General features: G+C 41.2%; 2 protein-coding genes across 2 annotated transcripts; one reads left to right on the top strand and one right to left on the bottom strand.

The window, feature by feature from the left end:
* Positions 1 to 2,047: 2,047 nt before the first annotated feature.
* LOC143298838 (cytochrome c oxidase assembly factor 5-like) lies at positions 2,048 to 6,071 on the bottom strand. The gene is made up of 3 exons (XM_076611835.1): positions 5,848 to 6,071; positions 4,039 to 4,143; positions 2,048 to 2,978 (listed from the first exon to the last, which is right to left on the bottom strand). The coding sequence occupies exons 1-3, from the start codon at positions 6,046 to 6,048 to the stop codon at positions 2,937 to 2,939; spliced, it is 348 nt and encodes a 115-aa protein (XP_076467950.1). The 5' UTR covers positions 6,049 to 6,071; the 3' UTR covers positions 2,048 to 2,936.
* A 3,047-nt stretch (positions 6,072 to 9,118) lies between these two features.
* Positions 9,119 to 25,268, top strand: LOC143298521 (protein unc-50 homolog A-like; the record flags this gene model as incomplete). Its single annotated transcript, XM_076611371.1, has 6 exons — positions 9,119 to 9,155; positions 16,899 to 16,964; positions 18,415 to 18,535; positions 21,456 to 21,595; positions 22,765 to 22,866; positions 23,928 to 25,268. Coding segments are annotated over 6 exons (612 nt in total), but the record flags the coding sequence as incomplete, so codon positions are not given.
* Positions 25,269 to 25,320: the final 52 nt, after the last annotated feature.

Below are 25,320 nucleotides of genomic sequence, written 5' to 3'. Positions count from 1 at the left end.
CGTTTTGGGGGCATATCTGTTATGCATGTGTGGGTGTATGTGTGAATGTGTGTCTTCATGTTTTATATTTATTTGCTTATTTATCATCATTGTTGTCTTATTTATTTATTATTATTATTATTATTTTATCATTATTTTCATTACTACTATCTTTTTTTTTATCATAATTATTATTTATTTATTTATGTATGTATGCTTATATATATATATATTTTTTTTTTTCTCAAGGCCTGACTAAGCGCGTTGGGTTACGCTGCTGGTCAGGCATCTGCTTGGCAGATGTGGTGTAGCGTATATGGATTTGTCCGAACGCAGTGACGCCTCCTTGAGCTACTGAAACTGAAACTGGTAAGAATTAAAAAATTTTTTTGCAGCTTCAGGCTATTTTCTGAAAATTAGATGTTCATTATTTTGTAAACAAAAGTAATTTTGGGATTAAATGTGAGTACACTACAGTGTGTGGACGAAGGATTAAAAAGCACCTCGGGCTTTTTCTAATAGTTCTGGGTCACTTTGGCTCCAACCACTGAAGAGACAGCATTGCTGGGCAAGCAGGTGCTTTGGAAAAGGAGAAACTTGGGTAACTTAGGTGCATCAGCAGAATGTGTGTTGAATCTGACAGGCAGCAGGAAAGAACACCTGGTGAAAGATCTCAGTCCTGAGGTTGTTTTTGTTTTGTGTGCATTGAATAAAATGATAAATTGAAGGGAGAATTGGACGTTGGCGTGGTACGAGTCTGCAATGGTCTCTCTCTACAAACAAGCATTCCACACAAGAAGACTTCCCACCTCGTCCCTCTGCATTAACATATACAACTTTTGTAGATTCATTCTATCAGTGGATGGGTATGACAGCTGAACGTTAGGTTAGAAGCACTAGAATTTAATTTGAGGTTCATATATGGGCAGTGGTTACCTACAGATGGGTTGATATTTTCCAACTCTCTGGTCAGGAAACCTTCCAATACGTAAATTCCTCCACCCCCTTCATGTGAATACCGTTGCAGGTCCAGGCATACCAACTGACAGGTTAATACCTTCACCCCCTTCAAGTAAATGCCCATGCAGATCCAAGAATACCTGCTGAACTGTTGATCCTTCCATCTCCTTCATGTGAATGCCCATGCAGATCCAGGAACACCTACTGACCTGTTTATGCCTCCACCCCTTTCTTTTGGACACACATGAAGATCCAGTATTCATGTTAAATGGCCCCACATTCAATGTCTGCAATCAATGGTTTATGGAACACAAAGCCAGCAGGCACACCCTCCAGAATGGAGAATGGCTGCCCAAACTGTGGAGTATATCAATCATACATAGAATATTCTTGTTGGTATCAGCAACATGGGACTTGCAGCCTGTGGGTACCAAAGAAGAAACCATCACTGTCTTTTTTTAGGTTGTTTAACAGTATACAGACTATTGAGGAACACAAGACACTCTCTACTTAAATAGTGAGGTACAGACTATCAGAATGTTAAAAGTATTCCACTTCTGCCCATGCATTATTTTGGAAGTTGTGATAAGAAGGCTGGTTATTTTTGCATTATTTATCATAAGACAAGACATGAAAACAAACTTTTAAAAAAAAAGTCTGTTCCACAAGCCATCTCTATTTCACAGCAGCAGAAAAAGCGAGTTGGCTGAGTGAACACAATGTGATGCAAGTGCGTGCGTGTGTGTGTGTGGGTGTATGTGAGGGAAAGTTATAGAGGAATCATAAGTATTTAGATTTTCCCCCCTTAAATTAAAAAATTAAATTTGTGTTTATGCTTGAATTACTTACCACTACTTTCATGTGATTCTTGATGTGCGAGGATACATAAACATTTTCCATGTGATGGATTAACATAAGTGATATCATATTGTACTGTACTGTTCAGTATTGGTCTGCAGGACGAAACAAAAGTGTGATTGTGTGTGATGAAGATATTATTTGATAATGTACTCTGGTCGTTTTTGGCCTGCTTTAAGTGGTATACATTCTCATTTTGTCTGTGTATTTCAAGGCACAAACACCCCACCACCACCACTTCACAAACGAATTAACAGTACTTCCTTTATTCTGATAACTGTATCAGACAGTTTGCTTTAGAACAGAAATGCACAGTCATGGTTTGAAATTTCTTCTGACATGTTATAACATGTATACATGAAATAGTAATGCACAAGTATGTCTCACACAGGTTCACATATATCCAGCAATACCAGTCCGCTTTCTGAAACTTAAGACTATATTCATATAATCAAAAGAAGGTAAAGATACAACTTCATCACAAAGATTCAACACCAAATGAGATTTATAACAAACACAAACATTTTCACAAATATTTACATTCTTAAGGCCAGTAATCTTTGAAAATTCTGACCTAAAAGTTATACAAGACACAGCCCAGTGTATTCACACAGATCTAGAAGGGGTTTTATGAATCTGCTTCACAACACATTATATTTACAGTGTTTGTTAGCTTCATACTTTTCTGGTCTGTGACACTGACTGAGCACTCCACCAGTACTGTATCAAAAAAAGACAAACAAACCTCCCCAAAACATGTGGTATTTACTCATGTCCTTTATGGATTTTAGCTCGTTTTTCCTAGCTCTCTCATGGGCACACACAAACATCATGTGAAAGAAAGATGATGTTTTTACTCTGGCAAACAAACATTTTAATTGTAGTCCCCCCCCCCCCACCCCTCCTCCCCACAACCTCCCCCCTTAACTCATCAAAGACTGTATCGTGAATAATTATGAATTTCACACTCTTCTCAGTTGCTGCACAAATGTGATGAGAGCTGTATGAGTGACTTGAGTTCATCTGTTTTTTTTTTCTTCTTCTTCTTTCTTCTCAGACATCACTTGACATTCAAGAGAACACCTGCACCATTTCATTCTGGACTGATGGAGTCACAACTCTGCTGCCCATCCTTTTGCTCAGTATCCTTTGCGGCCACGGAATCGCTGCCTCATGTCCAGCTGCAATAAAAAAATAAAATAAAAGTGTGCATGGCTTTATTCTCTGATGTTCTCTGTTTGTGTGTGTGTGTGTGTGTGTGTGTGCATGTATGGGTGTGTGTGTGTGCATGAGAAAGTGCATGCAAACAAAATGTGTGCATGCATGCATACATGTGTGTATGTGTATATGTGTATTTGCATGTGTAGTTGCACATGCATGTGAGCATTTGTATGCTGGTGCATGTGTGTGTGAAAGTAAGTGCATGTATTTTCATGTATCAAAAGTGCATGTGTTTTCATGTATCAATTAACCAAGACAGTTTATATGCATTGTATTACATTGTTGTCACAACAAAATTCTCTGTGCCAATGTGAGATTCTGGCCTATATTTGTTTACCTATCAAAGTAGATCATCCTGTAGAATTTGCATTTGACAACTCTTAACTGCCACAGGTCTTTCACATATGTTAAAATCAAGGTGTATATGACATGTATACAAACACCAGTTTACTGTTTCATCCCAAAGGTGAATACCAAGGTGTAATGGATGGGGTATGTCCAGGGTTAACAGGATTGTGACTGACTAAACCACAAACATAATGGATGGGGTGTGTGATGAAATGTAACTCTGTTATGAATCCATTGTGACACAAACTGATGCAGTATGTTTGAGCACCTGGCATTTGCTTGAATGCATTCCAGCTGAATGTAACCATCATCAAAATAATCTGGTTCTAGCCAGAAAGATTTGCCAAAGTCGCACCTTCTAAAAAAAACAAAAAACAACAACAACAAAAAACCCAACTAGTTTTCACCAAGGCACTTTGTTTTAAGTCTTCTCTGCTTTTATGAGGTACAAATATATCTGTATGACATGCATTTGAATGAAGAGTCTTGAGCAATCCAAACAAACAAATTCTTGGATCAAAGAAACTCATCATAAATCATTCACATACACAATCATATAGGGGACCTGTGTTTATTACGCAATCATATTGCAGACCCGTGTTTATTGATATCACTCCCACATCCATGGGCAATGCAAGATACAGTGCAGAGAAACAGGGCAGGGCCACTTACAAGAGATCTTTTACACTCAAAGAAGGCAGCTCTGAGGCTCTGGCACTCCATGGGAAAGCTGGGATCATTGCCCAGTTGCAGGCACTCTCTGGGTGTTCGCCCATCCTAGTCACAGAAACACATGCACCAGGGTAATATAAACATAACACAATTTACCAGCCCAGCCACTGTAGTGAAGCGTTTAGTGTCACCGACAGACAGCTGGCACGACACTGGTTCAGGCCTCATCAAAGGCAGACTGCTGTGTGATTTTTCAGCCTGTGGCCAGCTCCTGTTCATCCATGGTAGAATATGCTATGGGCTCAAATGGAAAAATGGGGTCACCCATTGGAGAGTTATCCACTTCATGGATGAGACTTTGTGGCGCTAAAATTTCCAAATCAAAACTGCGGGTGTCTGTATAATTCTTGGGCTGGTTGATACAAGGTACAGCATGACAGGAACTGCAGCCGTGTCATGTACCCCAAAACCTGAATGGACTTGTACAGCAGCATTGTCATCATCCTTATCCTCATTCATCATCAATTATAAAAAAAAAAGACTGTCCAAAATTCTGTGGATTTAGATCCCAGTTTACTGTTGGCACTGAGACTTCAACAGATGAACCTACATTGGGCTTGCATGGGGGTGTTTGGAAAAACAATTTGGGTGGTGATGCAAGCAATCTGGAGTTGATACAGCATAGATAATGGGGCAGCAAAAACAAATAAACAAACAAACAACAACAACAAAAAAAACCCCAACAACAATGCAGCACTATTCTCATATTTGAAAGATTCACTGTGCATAAGTGCAGGAAACAAAGAAGAACAACATATAAAAAAAATATTGTGAAAGGGTTTCCTAAAGGTATGCTTACATTTTACATAGCCAACCAGCCATTGTGCGAACCAGGCATGCGAACAATAAATCCTTTTCCCCCCTGTCATATGAGACAGCAAGAGTATGCAAACTGCACATGGTCAGACTGATAGCTCCAGCCTACCCAGAACTTGTGTATGATTTTTCATTATAATATTAAGTATCTTTAGTGTGGAGGTGTTCACTGACAATGAAAAACCAACAGCCATCATTATGAGTTGCAGTGCTCTTAAATGAGTGTATTTAACCAAACCAAATTTGTCACAGACGTTATAAGACAACAAGAAAACAGCAAAAAAGAGCAAAATTTGATCTGACAATATTTTAGATTAACTGGTGAGCTTTATTTCTACACAGAACATCACATTACAGAGCATTTGCTGATTCTCAGCTGAAATCATATAAGACCTGAAAGAACATCATCAGCCTGGACAGCCCATGCTGTTTTGAAGTCTACTGATACGTCTGTCTGATCACAGCTGATGTCTCTTTCTTCTTCTGTGTTTGTGTACTGCAACTACTTCGTTCACTCATATGTACAAGTGGGCTTTTTATCTGTATAACACCATCTGGGCATCCAAACTCCACTTTCATATATTATATATTATACATGCTGGGTAAGTTCTTGTTTCCATAACCCACTGAAAGCCAACATAGATTACAGGATCTTTAACAAGTATGTTTCATCCTCTACATGCATATACACACACAATGGGGTCAGGCACTAGTAAGACTGCATACAGCTTGACCTGGGAGATTGAATAATCTTCTCCTTAATCCACAAGGCACTGCAACAGGGGTTCAAACCCAGGACCCTCAGATTAAAAGTCCCTAGCTTTAACTACTGGTGTCTGACTATGATTTTAGTGTGTGTGGCTGATGGTAACTGGCTGACAGCTTCTAGCTTCTGGAATGAATGTACCCTTATAACCATTATGGAGTACTGACCTTCCTGACACAATCACTTTTCAGCAAGCATTCTCTCAGGTCATCCCGAAGACCACTGCAGGCCAACTTCGGCTTTGTGTCCTCAACTGTGTCTTCAGTTCCGTACTTCGGCATGTTTGGACCTGCATCACTTATATGTATAAGGACGCACACGTACACACAAATACACAGAAAAACATACACACACACATGTGCAATCATATGATCTGGCCCCAGATACACAATGCAGACAGTCAGATCAGAGAAACTTTCAGAGAAAAACAACTGGCAAACCCTTTTATCGTCAATGTCATGTAGTCTCAAACCCCAAATGGATCTCCACAGCAGAATTGTCATTATCTTCATCCATCATAAAATAAAGAAAACTTGTCCCAAAAAAACAAACAAACAAAAAAACAACACAAAACAAAACAACAACGGACATAAAACACAAAAAACCCAACCCTGTCTCTAATCCAATTATTCTGTGGCCCTTGATGCCTTGATGTCATGGTGTTTTTTTTTGAAAAAAAAAAATAAAAAATAAAAAAAAAAAAAAAAAAAAATAAAAAAAAATTAAAAATTTTAAAAAAAAAAAAAAAAAAAAAGGGATTTTTTAAAAACTTTAAAAATTTTAAAAAAAAAAAAAAAAAAAAAAAAAAAAAAAAAAAAAAAAAATTAAAAAAAAAAAAAAAAAAAAAAAAAAAAAAAAAAAAAAAAAAAAAAAAAATAAAAAAAAAAAAAATTTAAAAAAAAAAAAAAAAAAAAAAAAAAAAAAAAAAAAAAAAAAAAAAAAAAAAAAAAAAAAAAAAAAAAAAAAAAAAAAAAAAGAAAAAAAAAAAAAAAAAAAAAAAAAAAAAAAAAAAAATTTTAAAAAAAAAAAAAAAAAAAAAAAAAAAAAAAAAAAAAAAAAAAAAAAAAAAAAAAAAAAAAAATTTTTTTTTAAAAAAAAAAAAAAAAAAAAAAAAAAATTTTAAAAAAAAAAAAAAAAAAAAAAAAAAAAAAAAAAAAAAATTTAAAAAAAAAAAAAAAAAAAAAAAAATTTTAACAAAATTTAAAATTTTTTTTTTTAAAAAAAAAAAACAAAAAAACAAAAAAAAAAAAAAAAAAAAAAAAAAAAAAAAAAAAAAAAAAAAAAAAAAAAATTTTAAAAAAAAAAAAAAAAAAAAGATAATAAAAAAATAAAAAAAAAAAAAAAAAAAAAAAAAAAAAAAAAAAAAAAAAAAAAAAAAAATTTTGGAAAAAAAAAAAAAAAAAAAAAAAAAAAAAAAAAAATTTTAAAAAAAAAAATAAAAAAAAAAAAAAAAAAAAAAAAAAAAAAAAAAAAAAAAAAACCCCTATAAAAAAAAAAAAAAAACAAAAATTTAAAACAAGGGGAAAAAAAAAAAATCAATTTTCTAAGCAAAAGGTTTTCTTTCTGGGAAATTTTACCCCCCTTTTAGGACAGTATGGGAAAAAAAAAGGGTGGGTGGGAATGAAAAAGGAAAAAGCGGATTTGGGAACTTTTCAAACTTTTTAAAAATGATTCCCCTAAACTTTAAACCTCTATTCAAAAATTGGTAAGGAATTTTGAAAAAAGGAAAACAATTTTAAAGGTCCTTTTGAAAAACTTGTGAACATTTTGGGTTCAATTGCCGAACCCCCCAAAAATAAGAGAAAAAGGGATTTCCCCCTTTCCCGAAAATTTTTTGGAAAAATATTTAAAGTTCCTTTTTATCAAAACTTTTTCTGTGTTTAAAAAAAAATTTTAAAATTTATTGCCAATGGGACCCGGTTTGTGTTTTTTGAGCAATTTTCATAAATTTTAAATTGATTGATTTTCTATGGGGATTGGAGTTTTCATAATCAATTTAGCAACAGGATGTCCAGTAAGACATTTTTAACAAAACTTTTCAAACTTAAAAGGGTCTTTGGCTTTAACAATCGCGTTTATAAAATAAATTGAGATGATGTTTTTTAATTAAATTTTGTGGTTTTATAAAGACATTCAGTTTTGGGCATTTGTTTTAGTTAAAAATTTCTTTCAATTTTGGCCGACTTTCCCGTGGGTGTTCCCAAAAGTAAAATCTGGGGGTCATCAAACAATTTCTGGAAAGTTTTTAAAACAGGATATTTAAAAATAATTTTTATTTAAAATTTTTAACTATGTAAATCTTTTTTTTTTTTTTTTTAGGGGTCTCTGGCCAAATTTTTTTTTTTTTTTTTATTTTTTTTGATTTGTACAAGAAAATTATGTAAAATGGAAGAGAGGAAAAAATTTCAAAAAAATTTGGGATTCAAGCCAAAGATTGAGTTAGAAACCTATTTTAAAAAGATGAAGGGGAGGGAAAGTTTAAATTTTTCCCCTAACCCTGATCCTCCCCTTTCTAGGGAAGGGGACACAAAAATGAAGGTTCCAACCAAACCAAGTAAAAAAATTTGAGCTTTAAATAGCAAAGGATTTTAAAAACCATTTTGGGCAGATTTTTGTTTTAACTCACCCCAAAAGTGTAATTTATATCTAATGGAAAGCTTTCTGCTTTGGTTCCCCGGTGCAAAAAAAGGAATATGTTTCTGTCCAAATTGTAGATTTTTTTTTTAAATAAACCAGCCAAAATTGCCCCAACTTTTGGGGAAAAAACCTTGACAAACACAAACAACCACCACCACACCCAACACACAACCCCCCAAAAAGGAACCCAAAATTCTACAAAACCACATCAGAAAAAAAGAACCACAACACAAAAAACACACCACCAAAATGAACAAGGGCCGACCCACCCAAAAACCCTTCAACAACAATCCCCCAACTTTTCCAAACAACACCACCCACAAAAAACACACAAAAAAAACCTAAATTTTTGTAAGCATTCTTAAAATTTTTTTTTTTTTTTTTGTCATTCACAGCATCCCCCCTAAACCCCGACTTTAACCCCGTCTTACCCTTTTTCAGTCCGGTCTGTCTTTGGCCCCTATTTTTCCCCCCTTTCCTCTCCCCCTTTCATTTCTCTAGAGATGCAAACTGAATTTGTCCATTTTTGATAAATGATTTTTATTTGCTGTTTGCAGGTTTTGAATTGATTATTCAGTAAATCAGTTGATAAACAATAAAACATATGTAATTTATATACTAGGCATACTCTACACATTATGTATGACATTGCTATGTAGTTACTGTATTTATTAAGTACTAGTATTAGTAGAATAGAATAGAATTCAGTTTGATTGGTAAGTGATAAGTTTACACACTGAGATGCTGTAGTTACTAATACTATGTTATTTGCCCTGCATTTGATTAATAACTAACTTTCTATTTCCTTTCAGGTATCGGAACTTCCAGTACAGAAAACGTGAGTTTTTTTTGTTTACTTATTTTGTCAAATATGTTGGATTGCTTTCTCACTTTTTTTGAGGAATACAAGTTTATGTGTTTGTGGGTGTGTCATGTACACATTATGATAAATCTGTTAAAAATTACTCTCACAGCTGTCAACACCATGTAAGTCTTTTTCAGCTAGCTGGGAGCAAGAAGTGGGATGTACTGCAGAGTGCTTCAGTGAGAGAAAGGAAATAATATGCATAGGCTTTCTTTTTTTCCCCAAGGTGAAAGTCCAAGTTACATTGTATTTCCATTGTGGAGCACTTGAAAGAAGGTCAGCACTGTTTTTCAGCAAAGAAGAAAAAAACAGAAAAGTAAACATGTGCACTTCCCACCAGTGACACCTCCCCCCCCCACCTTCCCACTCCTGACCTCCTAAACAGTATTCCCACATTCTGGAAATTCTAATTTCTATGCTAGAAATTTCCTCTTTTTTTTCTGTGAAGCACTCTGTTTCTGGCTGTTTCCTTTTTTTAAAATTTATTTTTTAATGTTGTCTCTTCCTGATTAAAGTGATTTCCTGTTTTCTGCTTTGCTGGTTCATTCATCTATATTTTTTCTAGACAGCCATATTTTGTCTTTTATTTTATTTATTTATTTTTGTTAATACTTGATAATACCTTGCTTATGAATACTGTTGTTGTTGTTTTTTCCTGTTTTTTTTCACCGTGGACATGTTAGTTGCCCTCTGGCATTTTTTGTATACCTGTTATATATAATTTGTGAATGATGTATAATTATGTTTGTGTTTAGGTTAATTATAAAAACAATTCTGTGGAAAAATTGACAGAATGGTCGGTGCAACGGGCATGTCGCAGGTTTATTTGTATGAATATTATCAGTATGACTCCACTTGTGCCTAATTTTGTTTTCTGGGTGTTATTTTTTTGTTTTTCATGTTCCACGGGATGGATGTTAACAGTGTTTTCAGTCCTTTTGACACTGTGTGTTCGGCTGTGCAATTTAAAACAACAGTGATAAAAAACATGGTTCTCAGTGTTTGTCTTGAGGTCTTGCAGGATGCAAGTCAGTTGACCAAAACAAGTGGTGGGAAGTAATCCAAGGTGGTGCAGTACCATGCTCTCAGAAAGGTTGAGGAATGGATTGTGTCCCTTGAAATATTTTCTCTCTTCAGTGCCTGGCTGACAAAAGGGGGAATTCCAGGAATGTGTTTGCTTTAATTGAATGAATGCTCATCCTGTCTGAGACTGTGGCATCCACGGTGTGTCATGGATTGTCACATCAAACTGGCAGACACATGGAAAGGCTTCAGTTTTCCTTGTTTTGCAACAGTGCTGATGGAAAACAATCATGGGCAGGAAAGGGTAAAGAAAAAAAGAAAAGAAAGGAAAATACCAAAAAATTCTCCCTTAGATAATTGCTCAACTTGCTGTATAGAGAATACAGCTGATTTTGAATTGAACTTAGAATTAGGCAGTTGTATTATTGGGGAAAATTATCAGCACAATTATGTGAAAATAGGTTTAATCACACATACTTAACCGTGACCCAACTAGTGCAGACTCCGGCAGGGGTCTGACATTCCTGTCCTGTGCAAACTACTATCCGCCTATGCGGAGAAAATGAGAGAACTACGGCCGATAACCTCCCGGAAGTAGGTAACGTCCCCTTTGTCCCCCTGGTTATCGCCCTCTTTTTCCGGCAGCCATCTTGACACCTGTACCTGTGCACTTCATACGGCTAAGTTTTTCGCATTTTCTACCTGTCTATCGATTCTTTGGCGTTTCTGTTTTGTGTCCGATTATGTCTTCAAACAGGTCGCACAATTATGTAGCCCGATTGGGAGATCGGGCCAAAATTAAGGCACGATCGCAATCGATTCGCGATCAGTCTGGGCCCTCTACCTCTGCCGCTCTCAGCAACGCCAACCCTACGCCACCCCCACTTCCTCCGCTACCTCCGGTCGACTCCAGACCACCACTACCCACTACGCCTCCTCCGGCGACTTCTACAGGTTTGCTTACCAATACACAGGTCAGTGGTGCCATTCACAATTCTTTTTTCGATTCGCGATCGGACTCGTCGCAATCCGCGATTTCTCGGCTCTGCCAGTCGGCAGTACCCGAGTCGACCTCCTCTATCCCTTTCCCCATGCCCTCAGTCTCAAGGGATTTTTGCACAAACCCTTTGGGGAAACAACGCAAGTCACTTGCTCTGGATCCGCACACTAGTCTGGGCCCTACGTGCGATGCGTCCGTGGTGGCGGCCGTGACATTGGATCACGAGCCCCCCACGCGGCATGCCTCGACCGTCTCGGATCCTTTGGCGACCGTGGCGTGTAGGGATGCCCTCCCATTGTGCAGGGAGGAAGGTGGACCACTAGGGGACACGCTTGCCCATACGCGTGCACCCCTCCCCTTGTCACGATTTTCCAATCCAAGGGAGGCAACTCCTGCTTCGGTCCCCTTATCGGTGACCGCCGCAGTTACTTCCCTTGCACCGTCACTGCCCCTTGCCTCCAGTGCAGGCGCGTGCACGGTTCCACCAAGCCATGCAGTGATGTCCACATCTGCCATTTCTCCAGCTGCTGCTGTTTCCCAGCCACAAACGGTCTCACAGCAAGCTGCTCAAACAAACAATCAGCAGCTCATTATCAGCTTGCTGCAGCAATTATGCTCCACTGTCCTTCCTGGTGCCACACCTTCTCCTGCTTCTGCTCCTTCTTCTAATGCAATTCCACCACCCCCTGCCACCCACCAGCAGCTACCCTCCACTTCAGCAGGACACACTCAGAGCACCCAGGACAGCCACACTGGCCACGCGCCCAGCACACAGCCTGATCCATCACCCTATGCCACTGAAGAGACTTTTTCTGATGGTGACACAGACTCAGAGGAACCACCTTCAGAAGAAAACATGTTGGTTTCCCTGCAGGAAGCACTAGGACACCTAGCTTCCTACACTCCAGACAGGGTGGAGACAATTCATGCACCGGGCACGCCTCAATCCTGCGGTGCTATGGAAATCATGGGCATCCACAGATCCTCCAATGGCCCTCACTATGCCCTCACACAGTCGCCCATGGTACTTGATGCCCTGCATAGTACGCTGGCACGCATCAGGGGCCAACCCATCAGTGAGGTCCCCTCTGATTCTGTACCCGATTTCCCTGCAGCAATGGGTCGAGGCAAATTCTTAAAAACCCAACCCAGACCCACTTCAAAACCCCCACTGTTAGCTCCGGGTCCTATCCCGCAAAGGCCCCTGCCTCTTTCTCAGGAGGACCTACTACTACTCCCAAACAATTCGCAGGCCAATCGCTCAGTCACAGTGACAGACAGATTCTTGATGGACCTGGAAGAAGCTGCAAGGTTGTCCCTTGAATCAACTGCAGCCATAGACAACTTCCTGGCGGGCCTTGCCACAGCACTGATGGAAACGCCAGCTGACCCACCAGCCGGCCTTGACATCTCGGTCTTCTCTCCTTTCGTACAGCAGATCGCCCAGCTCCTTATGCGCTCTGCCAATATACAAGCGCAGGCCTACATGAACGTGATTTTGGCCAGGAGGGACGCTGTGCTCGACCACTCTCCATACGTGCGTTCTCTGCCAGAACATGCCTCCCTCAGAGCGCTTCCTCCCGCCGACGGTTCCCTTTTTGGTCAAGGCTTCCCCACTGCGGCCATCAAACGCCGCGCAGACTTGGGTAGGGACCTTGCCCTCGGCGCAGGCCCTCTCCGCACTCAGGCACACCCGCGGCACGCTCAACGGCATCAGCCCTACACCTTAAGGCGTAGCAACATTACCTCCTTCGGACCGCGCCCGCGCCAATCCACAACCTCAAACGCCAGAGCACAACCCAGGCCACAACCCAGGGGTCAGCCCAGACCGTACAGGCGCCAGCCGCACTCACTCCGCCCTCCACGCAGGCCAGCAACCAACTCCACTCCGGCCCACCCCCAATGACTTGCCCCCGCCCTTCACCCGCCACTCGCGCACCAACAGCCAGCAGGAAGCCTGTCCAGGCACATGCCAGCGTGGCTGTCTCTCCCAGCATGCGAGTGGGTCCTCCGGGTGATAGGGTCGGGGTTCCGCCTGCCTTGGCTCTCCTCCAAGGCACCTCTCACTCTCTCTCCTCCTCCCTTCCCCCCCCCCACAGGGCGACACAGCCTTCTCAGCCCTGCGGGACGAAATACTCTCTCTTCTCCACAAAGAGGCCATAGAAGAAGCTCCTCCTCTCTCCCCGGGCTTCTTCGGCCGCATTTTCGTCGTTCCCAAAACATCCGGCGGATGGCGGCCAGTCCTAGACCTTTCGCCCCTAAACAGATATCTCCAGCACAAATCATTCCGCATGGAATCACCTGCGTCAATCAGGGACTCCATCAGACAAGGCGACTGGGCAGTCTCCATAGACCTCACAGACGCTTACTTCCATATCCTCGTTCACCCCAGGGACCGCAAGTGGCTCCGCTTCTCATGGGAAGGCAAGTCCTTCCAGTTCAGAGCCCTTCCATTCGGCCTGGCTCCAGCCCCGTGGGTCTTCACCAGAGTGGTCAGGGAACTATGTTTGGCCCTCAGGAGCAAGGGCATACGCCTGAGGGTCTACCTAGACGACTGGTTGATCCTCGCAGAGAGCAAGGCCCTCTGCCAGCATCACCTCAACCTCGTCAGGACCCAGTGCCAAGCACTGGGCTTTCTGATGAACACAGACAAATCGGAACTGGAGCCCTCTCAACAGTTCGAATTCCTGGGTATGGCGATCGATTCGGTATCAATGACCATACGTCCGGCCATGCCTCGCCTCCACAGGCTACACAGCCTCCTTTCTCATCTATCACAGGCAGCCTCGGCGTCAGCCAGGGAGCTTGCCTCTCTACTGGGCTTCATGGAGTCTCTTGCTGCACTGGTCCCCTTGGGCAGACTACACAAACGCCCATTTCAGCGCCACTTCCAGAACAGGTGGTCCCAGTCTTCTCAGACGTGGGACACCCAGATTCCTCTAGGCACATGGTTCTCACAGTCGACCCAGCGCTGGATGGACATGCAATGGCTCAACGCCGGGGTTCCCATCTCGAACCCAACTCCAGATGCAGAACTATACACAGATGCCTCCAACATGGGCTGGGGTGCCCACATGGAGAACCACACAGCGTCGGGGACTTGGTCCCCACAGCAGCAATCATGGCACATCAACAAACTGGAACTGGAGGCGGTCTCCCTTGCCCTCCAGCACTTCCTCCCCCACGTTTCGCGCAGGTCGATCTTGCTATGCACAGACGACACGACGGTAGCATGTTATCTGAACAAACAGGGGGGAGCTCACTCTCACCAGCTGTCCCTGCATGCGGAGACAGTCCTCCTCTGGTGTCAGGAGCACAACATCCACCTGACAGCACGACATGTCCCAGGCAAGCTCAACATTCTAGCAGATTACCTCAGCAGATCCCACACAGTGCTTCAGACGGAGTGGACCCTGTCACACTCAACTCTTCAGCCGATCTGGGACCATTGGCACAAACCACATGTGGATCTCTTCGCCACAAGGTTCAACTTCCGCATCCCCACATACGTCTCCCCAGTCCCAGACCCGCAGGCCTGGGCCGTGGACGCCCTGTCGATCAGCTGGTCCAACCTTTCGGGGTACGCCTTCCCCCCACTGCCAATCATGGGAAAAGTCCTCAGAAAGGCAAGGCTGGAGAGTGCCGTCCTGATTCTCATCGCACCCCACTGGCCAGCACAGCCGTGGTTTCCCGACCTTCTCCACCTCACTCACGTCCCCCCACTCCGCCTTCACATCGGCAGACACTCCCTAGTTCAGCCCCGCTCAGGCATTCCCCACGGAAACCCAGAGGTTCTCAACCTACACGCCTGGCTACTGTGCGGGAATCTCTGTCAGCACTAGGCGCCTCTGATGACACAGCCGACCTCGTATGCAGGTCACATCGCAAAGGCACTCAAGGCGTTTACTCTGCACACTGGAATCGCTGGCTCTCCTGGTGCTCTACCCACTCAGTCAATCCCACACACCCATCCAACATGGACCTCGCCAACTTTCTCGCTTTCCTCTCCTCCTCCAAAGGCCTCTCCGCCTCTGCAGTACGCGTCCATCGCGCTGCAATCAGCTCCACTCTTCGGCAACTAGGCGGACCCTCTTTCTCAGATGACCCCCTGCTTAGGGCATTAGTCCGAGGGGCTTCCCTCAGCCACACACGTACATCCCCTCGGTCCCCTTCTTGGGACCTGTTTCTGGTACTACAATACCTCCGCAAGGCACCCTTCGAACCCCTTGCTATAGCTCCCTTCAAGCTACTCTCAGTGAAGACACTCTTTCTCGTCTCACTCGCCTCAGGCAGATGTTGTAGTGAGGTCCATGCCCTCAGTGGCGTCACACAGGATATAGCCTTTGAGCCGGACGGATCTATCTCACTTAGGTTCCTCCCTGAATTTCTTGCCAAAAATCAGACTCCCGATACACCCTCTCCCATTCTTTTCATCAAACCACTCTCTTCCATTCTAGCCCATGATGACGAGGATAGATTCCTCTGCCCGGTCAGGGCCCTGCGCATATACCTCAAAAGGTCGCGTCCTTTCCGAGCGTCCAAGCGACGCCTCTTCATTAGCTGGAACCTAGACCATCCACGTGACATTAGCAAAACGTCGCTGTCTCGATGGATAGTCAATGCGATCAAAGGTGCATATGCAGACGTAGGTTTGAGACTCGATGCCTCCTCAGCCAGAGCGCATGAAGTCAGAGCGTGGTCCTCCTCTCTTGCCCTGGCGCACTCAATACGGCTACAAGACATCTTAGATGCCGCCTACTGGAAAAATCCTGCCACCTTCATCGACTTCTACCTGAGAGACGTCGCACGCCTGCGGGATGATGGCTCAAGAGGCATCGCTTCTGTGGTAGTTGCACAGCAGGCTATCGCAGCACATAGACAGTAGAACAGGCTAGCCCGCCACCTTGTCGCGCTATTCTGCACTAGTTGGGTCACGGTTAAGTATGTGTGATTAAAAGGAAATTTTCTATCTAAAATTACGTTTAAATAACATACTTACCGTGACCCAAATTTAAGACCCTCCCGGCCTCCCCGCTTCCTGTTCTCCCTGCTCGCTGCGCTGCTGATGGCATATTGCCGTCAAAAGAGGGCGATAACCAGGGGGACAAAGGGGACGTTACCTACTTCCGGGAGGTTATCGGCCGTAGTTCTCTCATTTTCTCCGCATAGGCGGATAGTAGTTTGCACAGGACAGGAATGTCAGACCCCTGCCGGAGTCTGCACTAGTTGGGTCACGGTAAGTATGTTATTTAAACGTAATTTTAGATAGAAAATTTCCTTTTTCAGGGATTGTCAACTCTGCTTTTCACAAACACAGATATCCAGTGGGGAATGAGTTTTACATGTATGTAGTTTTTCCTGGCATGTCTTTAGTGGATTGGCACTTGTTTATAGCCCAGTGGACCAAAATGTAATATTGTCAATGCAGTGGCACAAACTTGCACACACACGCGCGTGCACACACACACACACACACACACAAAAACACACACACACACACACACACATATATATATATATATATATATAACATATCGGGAGAGAGGGAGAGAGGATGCAAACTAAATACTGTTCACTGTAAATAACAAAATTAATAAGCAGTGTGTTACAATGCTGCCTGCATAATTATGGCATATTCTCATTTCCAGCAGTTTGGCTCATTGCATAACCACAGGCTTGTTGTCACATTGCAGATACCAAAGATCAGTGGGCAAGAGATGATCCAGCCTTCCTGGTCTTGCTGTCTTTCTGGTTATGTGGTAAGACAGATTTGGATGGGTCATGCATCATATATTTGCCATAACTCTTTTGCCACCATAAGTGACTAGACAGTTTACCGCCATAGGCGACTTTAGTTGACATGGAAGGGTAATGTTAAATGGACTGTATTTCACAATGTAACAAAGCTTGACAGCTGCAGCCAACTTTCCAGCGCAGTAGGAAATTGACTTACTTTCCCTCTTTGACTGAGTTTGAAGTGGACCAGTTCACTGTGTTGTTTTGACATGAACCGAACCATGTGGCTGAGAGTGTTGAATCTGAAATATTTGGTGCTGGGAGGTGTTTTTTTAAAAAATTTTAAATTTTTTTTTATTATTATTATTTTTTTATAGAAACTAGGCAGCGAAAGTTCACACGGACAAGAAACATTCAGTCAGCTTTGCATACATGCCATACCATTCCAGAATAGCTATATTTGTTACACTTTCAGTAAAATGTCCTTATGTTCATGGGTAGACAAACCTGATGGCAGATGAGATGTTGAAACCTGAACAGTATACACCTGCCCATAAATCTATTGCTAGCTACGGAAGCACTGAAGTTAAGAAAATGTGTGAGACTAATGAAGAAGTTGGAGAGCATTCCTTGCCGATAAAAAAAAGCAAAAGTCAGTATCACCAGACCTTCAAGAAAGAACTTAATGAATGGTTGCCATGTGTAAGTGGAAAATGTTTGCACACTCTCTGCAAGTGTGCCTTCTCCATCTGTCATAATGGTTGTGATGTCAATAACTTTTTGAAACTTAAAAGGGGGATTTTAAGCTAATTACCTATGCAGCATCACATTTGTAAAAAAAAAAATATAGTATGTTCCTGAAATGTTCTTTTTTTTCCCCCTGATTTTTTCATTATTTGGTAACATTTGTGGTAGATGTGTGTAACATGAAGACTTGCATTTGATTGGGTTTTTTTTTTTGTTTTAACATCTTCCATGCTATTGGTTTTGATTGCATAATAGTTGATTTGATAGTTGTCATGGATTTGCTGCCTAGTACCATACTCAGAGTGAGCATGGTTTATGTTCAGTCTTTGGATGTGAAGTCAAGTCAGATTTATATAATTCTGTGAGAATGCCTCATGAGTTCAGTTTAAGATCAGGGAATGTTATTGTGAAACTTAATTCTCTGTTTTTGGAGGATTATTCAGAGAACACAGTGTGTGTGTGTGTGTGTGTGTGTGTGTGAGCGATGGATGCACATGTGTACGTGTGTGACTGTAATTGTGTTTTGTATGAGTGTGCCTGTTAACCTGCAAGCAGCCAAGTCTCAGTGTCTTGTGGGTTGGGGGGAAAGACTTTGGGAACTGTCAGATAAATTCATATTACAGTATGATAAAATTCATATTACAGTATGGTAAAATTCATATTACAGCAGACTGTATGTTAAGCATCACGTACTTCAGCTGGACTGTGTGTGGCTGTTGTGTGCAGTCTCCTCACTGGGCTTTGCACTGGTGCTGGGTCTGGGCGTACTGCAGTTCTTCAAGTTCCTGCTGTGGGTCGTCTTTGTGGACTGCATTGGTGTGGGGCTCTTGGTTGCCACCTTGTTATGGTCAGCATCTTTGTTGTTATAGGGTTGTCAGTTGTTTTCTTCAAATGATTCTTGTAAATTCCATGTGAAAGCGAGTGGAGAGAGAGAGAGAGAGAGAGAGAGAGAGAGCCTTGTGAATAAAACATGGCAGTTAAGATATACCATCTTTTTTTTTTATCTGGTCACATCTGGTGCCAGAAGCAACAAAAGAGGCATAACTAGCAACCTTAATGATCTAAACTACTGGAAAATGATCTTCAGTATATATAACACAGGTAGAGAGATTCGAGATGGTTTATTCATGTATAGGCCTAGGCCCCTTATGAAGGGGAATGTGAACATTATTTTACAAACAATACATCACAACACTGTGAGCATCAATAAACAGTCAAAGAAAAATATACCTGCATTACAGTTCAATGTGTAGAACAATAAAAGAAAAAACAAACAAACAAAAGAATACAAACAGTGTTTTCATGAAGTAGCTATTTCTCTGAATTTGAAAGCTTTGTATAAAAATAGTGAAGATTTGCGAACAACTTCAGGGGAAGTAGATGACATCAATAAGTTCAGTTTTTAACAACGTAGGTTTACTATAATATTTAGGCTGAATAAACTCCTCTCGAATGTTCCTTAAAGCTGAACAGCAAAGAACAAAGTGTATCTCATTTTCTTGTGATTCTTTACATAATGGACAGGTCAGATCACTGTCGTTACATGTTCTGTATCTGTAGTGATGGACCGCTAACTCTGTAATACCTAATCTAAATCATGTCATCATATATTTTAAATGTGTATCCATATTCAGTACTAAGTAAGGTTTCAGATCAGACACACTGCAAAAAATCTTATAGAAACTAAATCTTTCACTATTCTGAATATGATAGACCACTTCTGCCATCTACAATCAATCAGACGTTGTCGAAACACACCGATAAACGCCTGGATGCTACCAACACCTTGGTTTAACCAAACAAATCCAAATCCATATTCAAACAAACAATGGCGAATCTTGGTTACCCAGTTCACTCTGCCTCTAGCATCTAAATCATATAGCATATCATAAGCTTTGCGGGGTATTCTGTTATGTTCCATTTGTGGTAATCTCAACCAATAATGTATACACCTGACTGCAGAAACTAGATGTAACGGGTATCGATTTGTTTCACCATATACTAAGTCATTTGGCGTTTGCCTATCTATTCCTAAAAATCTCTTTAATGCAAAAGTGTGGACTGATTCACAGTGAACAGCAGCTTTGTCTAGACCCCACAATTCAGAGCCGTATTACACAACAGGCTGCACTTGTGTGTCAAATAATTTGATAAATAAATCAAAGGAAACATTATTGAGCATATGCAACTTTTTCATAATACAAATCAATGCATTTTTGGCTCTGCTTGCTAGATCTTTGCATGCCGCAATGAAACTCAAGCATGTGGAGAAAAATATGCCCATATATTTGTAAACATTGACAACTGGCATCAAACTATCATCATACACCCACCTTTCTCTGCTGCTCAAATAGCCACCCTTATGAAATACTATGATGTTACTTTTCAACATATTAACTTTTAATTGGAGTGAAACTGCTGCATGGTGAAGGTTGTTCAACTGTGTGTGTAAACCTTTAACAGTTTCTGACATCAGAATAACGACAGGTAGAGAGAAAAAGATAGAGAGTGAGTAGGATGCATGAGAGTGACAGCATTTTCTTTGATTGACATGTGGTGAGGTTGTGTGTGTGTGTGTGTGTGTGTGTGTGACAGAGAGAGACAACACCAAAACTGGTTAAGTATTCCATGTGTCTCTGACACAACAGCCATGTTTTGAAGCAACAGATAGGAGTCAGGACAGCAGATGTGTAGACTGCTAGCTTGGTTTTGATTACAAGTCTATGCTTCTTCCATACACACATCCATAATCTGCCAAAAGCTGCACCAGCCTTTGCACATTGTTTACGTCTGACATTGTCCATGCTGACATTGTCAATGCTGCAGGTAGTTAAAAATCATTGGTATTTCATAGTAAGACTGGATCACAGGGACAATGAGTCCTATTATGTTAAGGCTGTGTTAAAAGTACAGCCGTGTTGGTTCAGACATGTGGTCAGGGTGAAGGAAGCAGAATGGATATGATGCTTATAGATCTGTCAGTACAGTGTCCACGAGGGTCTGGATTCAATTCCTGGTCTCACCCATTCTCCCAAGTTTGACTGGAAAATCAAACTGAGCGTCTAGTGTTTGGAGGAGATGAAAATATCGAGGTCTGTGCTGCATGCACTTGGTGCACTGAGAAAGAACCCACAGCAAGTGTTGTCTCTGGCAAAATCATGTGGAAGAAATCCACCAGACAGGTACACAAATATATAAGCATGCATTCAAGGCCTGACTTCGCGTGTTGGGTTATGCTGCTGGTCAGGCATCTGCCTAGCAGATGTGGTGTACCATATATGGATTTGTCCGAACATAGTGATGCCTCCTTGAGAAACTGAAAAGGTTAGGGTGGAAGAAAACCTGGTTATCCAGTTAGGTGCTTCAAGAATGACTGAACGGTTTGACTGATTAGTGAAGGCACAACATCCCTACCACAGGCTGGGTATCCGTGGTGACAAATGGCAGTGCCTGGTGCCTGGCTGTCAACAGAGGTGTGCATCGTTGAAGATCAAGGGATGAAGCATCTAGACATGAAGTGCAGTGCCCACAAAGAGAGAAGACTGGATCCTACAGCAGCAGTCACATGCCCAAGATGCTGTTGCCTCTGCAGATCAGATTGTGTGTTGGTGTCTAGTGCTGGCACTACAACAGTCTGACTCAGGTTTGCTACGCTTAAGTCAGATGGTGAAAATGCTACTTTTAAGTCTGGTTAAGAGTTGATAGTTCTGAATTTGTGATGAAGAAATAAAACGTTTCTCATTCAGGTCTCTGTCTGCATTTGACAGGTTTGTGACAAACAAATACATGCTGATCAACCCCCCGCGAGGCCAGGATGTGGAGTGGGCCTACGCCTTTGACGTTCACCTCAATGCATTTTTCCCTCTTCTTATGATTCTTCACTTCTTTCAGCTCCCTTTACTGAACCGTGAGTCAGCTTGACAGTGTTGTGCATCTGATAGAGTGGAAAGTGTGGTTTAGTGTGTGTGTATGTGTGTGTGTGTATTTATGGCGGGAGCTTGAAAAAAATGCTGCAAAATCTTGAGAAATGTTTTTTTAGAGAAACACAAATTGAAAACACCTGTTTTTATTTATGGCAAGAAAAAAAATCTTGTTTACAGCTGTTGTTCTCAGCAACTGTAATAGATTTTATGAAACAAAGTAGCTTAAGGAAAAGCCCTGAAACCTTGGTCCAGTCTCTTCCAGTCAGCTTGACATCATGATCTTTCCAATGGAAAGATCATGAGTTTGGCATGAAAACGTCAGCATGATGATTTTATCTTGAAAAGTAAAGTTCAAGTTTGTAATCACACATTTTCAATTGAGTTTGATCAAGTATCAGAAATCTTTTGGGAGCTACATTTATGTAAAGAATGGGACATGAATAGGAAGGGTTATCAGTTTCATTCGGCATTTAGATGAATGAAATCGTTCACCGTGAGAAATGTTCTTATCCCAAAGAACATTTCACAGGTGAAGTTCTTGTTTAATCTGTGCGATTGATAAAAAAAGAAAAAAAAAAGTTTTTTAATTGCAAAGGTTTTGCAGGCCTGCAAAGATTTTTTGAATGGTCTATCTTCTGTATTTTGTTAATATTTTGTTGTCTTGCTGCACAGCTTGTTTTTATTGATTGCTCACGAGAGTATACCTGAGGTACTCTGTGTGCAAATGTGTGTGTGTGTGTGTGTGTGTGTGCAAGAGAGGAGGAGATGAGAATGAGTGATTGTGGTGGTGGTGTTGGACATTTGACAAACATGTTCATGACGTTTTGGATGGTTGTGGTATGTGTGCATATGCAGAGAGTATGTTTGGGGTACTCTGTGCGTGCATGTGTGTGTGTGTGTGTGTGTGTGTGTGTGTGTGTGCAAGAGAGGAGAGTGATCATGTTAGTGGTTGTGGTGGTAGTGGTGGTATGTGTGCATATGCAGAGAGAGAGAGAGAGAGAGAGAGAGAGAGAGAGTTGACTGATTACAACAGGTTTAAAAAAAAATTATATACTTTTGTTTCTTTCCTGGATTTGGGAGGTCAGATTCAGAGTGTCATCATTGATCCAGGTATTTCTCCACCACTATTAATGATTTTGTTGTTGTGTTGCAGACTTTATTCGCTCAGATTACATGTTGGCATGCATGTTTGGTAACACCTTGTGGTTAATAGCCATTGGCTACTACATCTACATCACCTTCCTTGGCTACAGTGGTAAGTGTCTTGGTTTCCGTCATTTATTTATTTTTTCTTTATGTATTAACCACCTTAATATTCATTTTTTGTTTCTTTATATATTGACCACCTTAAAAAATGAGATTGCTGTAGATCTTTTCATATATATGAACAGGGTTCATACTTTGTGTGTGTGTGTATCTGTGAAAAATCCATACATGCATTTCATGTTTTCATAAAATCCATAAGTTGAAAAAAGACATACAGATAAATAACCCCTTTCCTTGTTGACAGTGTTGTGATTCTTAATGGATAAACAATCCATCTCCCTGTTAACAGCGTTGTGATTCTTAATGGATAAACAGTCCCTTTCCCTGTTGACAGTGTTGTGATTCTTAAAGGATAAACAGTCCCTTTCCCTGTTGACAGTGTTGTGATTCTTAATGGATAAACAGTCCCTTTCCCTGTTAACAGTGTTGTGATTCTTAATGGATAAACATTCCCTTTCCCTGTTAACAGTGTTGTGATTCTTAATGGATAAACATTCCCTTTCCCTGTTGACAGTGTTGTGATTCTTAATGGATAAACAGTCCCTTTCCCTGTTGACAGTGTTGCAATTCTTAATGGATAAACAACCCCTTTCCCTGTTGACAGTGTTGCAATTCTTAATGGATAAACAACCCCTTTCCCTGTTGACAGTGTTGCCGTTTTTAATGGATAAACAACCCCTTTCCCTGTTGACAGTGTTGCAGTTCTTAATGGATAAACAATCCCTTTCCCTGTTGACAGTGTTGTGATTCTTAATGGATAAACAGTCCCTTTCCCTGTTGACAGTGTTGCGATTCTTAATGGATAAACCATCCCTTTCCCTGTTGACAGTGTTGTGATTCTTAATGGATAAACAATCCCTTTCCCTGTTGACAGTGTTGTGATTCTTAATGGATAAACAATCCCTTTCTTTGTTGACAGTGTTTCCATTCTTAATGGATAAACCCCTTTCCCTGTTGACAGTGTTGCAATTCTTAATGGATAAACAATCCCTTTCCTGTTGACAGTTTTGTGATTCTTACTGGGTAAACAATCCCTTTCTTTGTTGACAGCATTGCCGTTCTTGAAGAACACACGAACCATGCTGTTCCCTATGATGGGCGTGGTGCTGATCTACATCCTTTCCCTCATACTGCGCCTCAACTTCACCTCCCACTTGTGCAACTTTTATGAGTACAGAGTCGCCCACCACATCTAACCCATTAGCTCACATACACGTACACATAAATTGACATACTCCAGTTCTTACCCCATGCTCTTTTTTTTTTTCTTTTTTTTTTTTGATGAGACTCCTCTCATCATCAGCAGCTATGTGGCAGTGGCTGTTCAGGTGTTTGTTTTGGGGGGCCACAATCACCAGATTGGCCCAAAACAAAGAATGGCTGTTCTTTGTTGCTGCCCTACATGCCAGAGGGCGTGATGGGCAGTCAGAAAGTAAGGACACTGACCAGAACTGTGGCTGCACACCACGGATGATGTTCCAGCAGCAGTGAGTGTAGGAGAAGCGTGGGTGTTTTGGGGGGCAGGGGAGGGCTTTGGGGAAGTCTTTCTGATGAAGGATCAGTGACTGCGTTATAAGGTGATGAGCATATGGACACGTTAGCAGCTTTTATGTGCGTCTGTGTGAGTGTTCGTGAATGCGTGCATGCACATGTGCATGTGTGTGTGTGTGTGTGTGTGTGTGTGTGTGTGTGTGCTTGCCAATATATGCTCTTGTGTATGAAGGCTACACTGAACCTGGTAAAAGTTCATATTACTAGTGAAACTATTTTTCAGACAAACATCACTGTGGATTTTTGTCTGCTATCGCTCTCTATCACCAGTGTGGGTCTCATAAGAAAAATGTTGACCCCAGTATCAGGTTGCTTTAAAATAAAACCTGTTCCTTGGTCAAGGTTAATCTGTAGGTCATCTTTGTAAACCTCATCTCATCCCATTTGTTCAGTTTCACATTCTTTATGCAGTTTATTTTTAAAAAAAGGAAAAAAAAGAGAAAAAAGTCAGCATCACAAAGACATGCACACACTGGTTGAAATGAGTTTTGGCTCGTCTGGACCCAGACAGTGGCTCATTTTTCAGGGAAAAATAATGAAATTATCTTCTGGAGGAATGGGGTGGCTTAGGGTTTAGTTTACAGCATAGGCCCTCTTGTAGCTTTTTTGTTCGCTTTTATGTGCCTGTGTTGTTTGTTTATTTGTTTGATTATCGTTTGTGGGTTTTCTAATTGTGGGTTTGCAGTGCACGTTTCTGCTGTCTGTCTGTCTGTCCCACTTTATCAGAGATTTACAGATTTCATTTGTTTCTTGTTTTCAGAGATGCCAGGGCAGATGATTGTTTAAAAAAAAAAAAAATCTTCAGTTCAGTAAAAAAAAAAAAAAAAAAAAAAAAAAAAATTTTCTTTCTGTTTCAAGTAGTGGACTGATCTCCTTTTTTATAATGTGAAGT

The sequence above is a fragment of the Babylonia areolata genome, chromosome 24, assembly GCF_041734735.1.
Source record: "Babylonia areolata isolate BAREFJ2019XMU chromosome 24, ASM4173473v1, whole genome shotgun sequence".
In the NCBI taxonomy this organism is placed as follows: domain Eukaryota; kingdom Metazoa; phylum Mollusca; class Gastropoda; order Neogastropoda; family Buccinidae; genus Babylonia; species Babylonia areolata.
The sequence above is the reverse complement of the archived record's forward strand: the minus strand, read 5'-3'. Positions and strand labels throughout refer to the sequence as shown.

Excerpts from the sequence above, each read along its gene's own strand:
- LOC143298838 (XM_076611835.1), bottom strand. The coding sequence starts at position 6,048 with ATGATTGCACATGTGTGTGTGTATGTTTTTCTGTGTATTTGTGTGTAC. Across the intron at positions 4,144-5,847 it reads AAAGTGATTGTGTCAGGAAG|GATGGGCGAACACCCAGAGA; the intron begins GTCAGTACTCCA and ends TTCTGTGACTAG. Across the intron at positions 2,979-4,038 it reads TTGAGTGTAAAAGATCTCTT|CTGGACATGAGGCAGCGATT; the intron begins GTAAGTGGCCCT and ends TTTTTATTGCAG.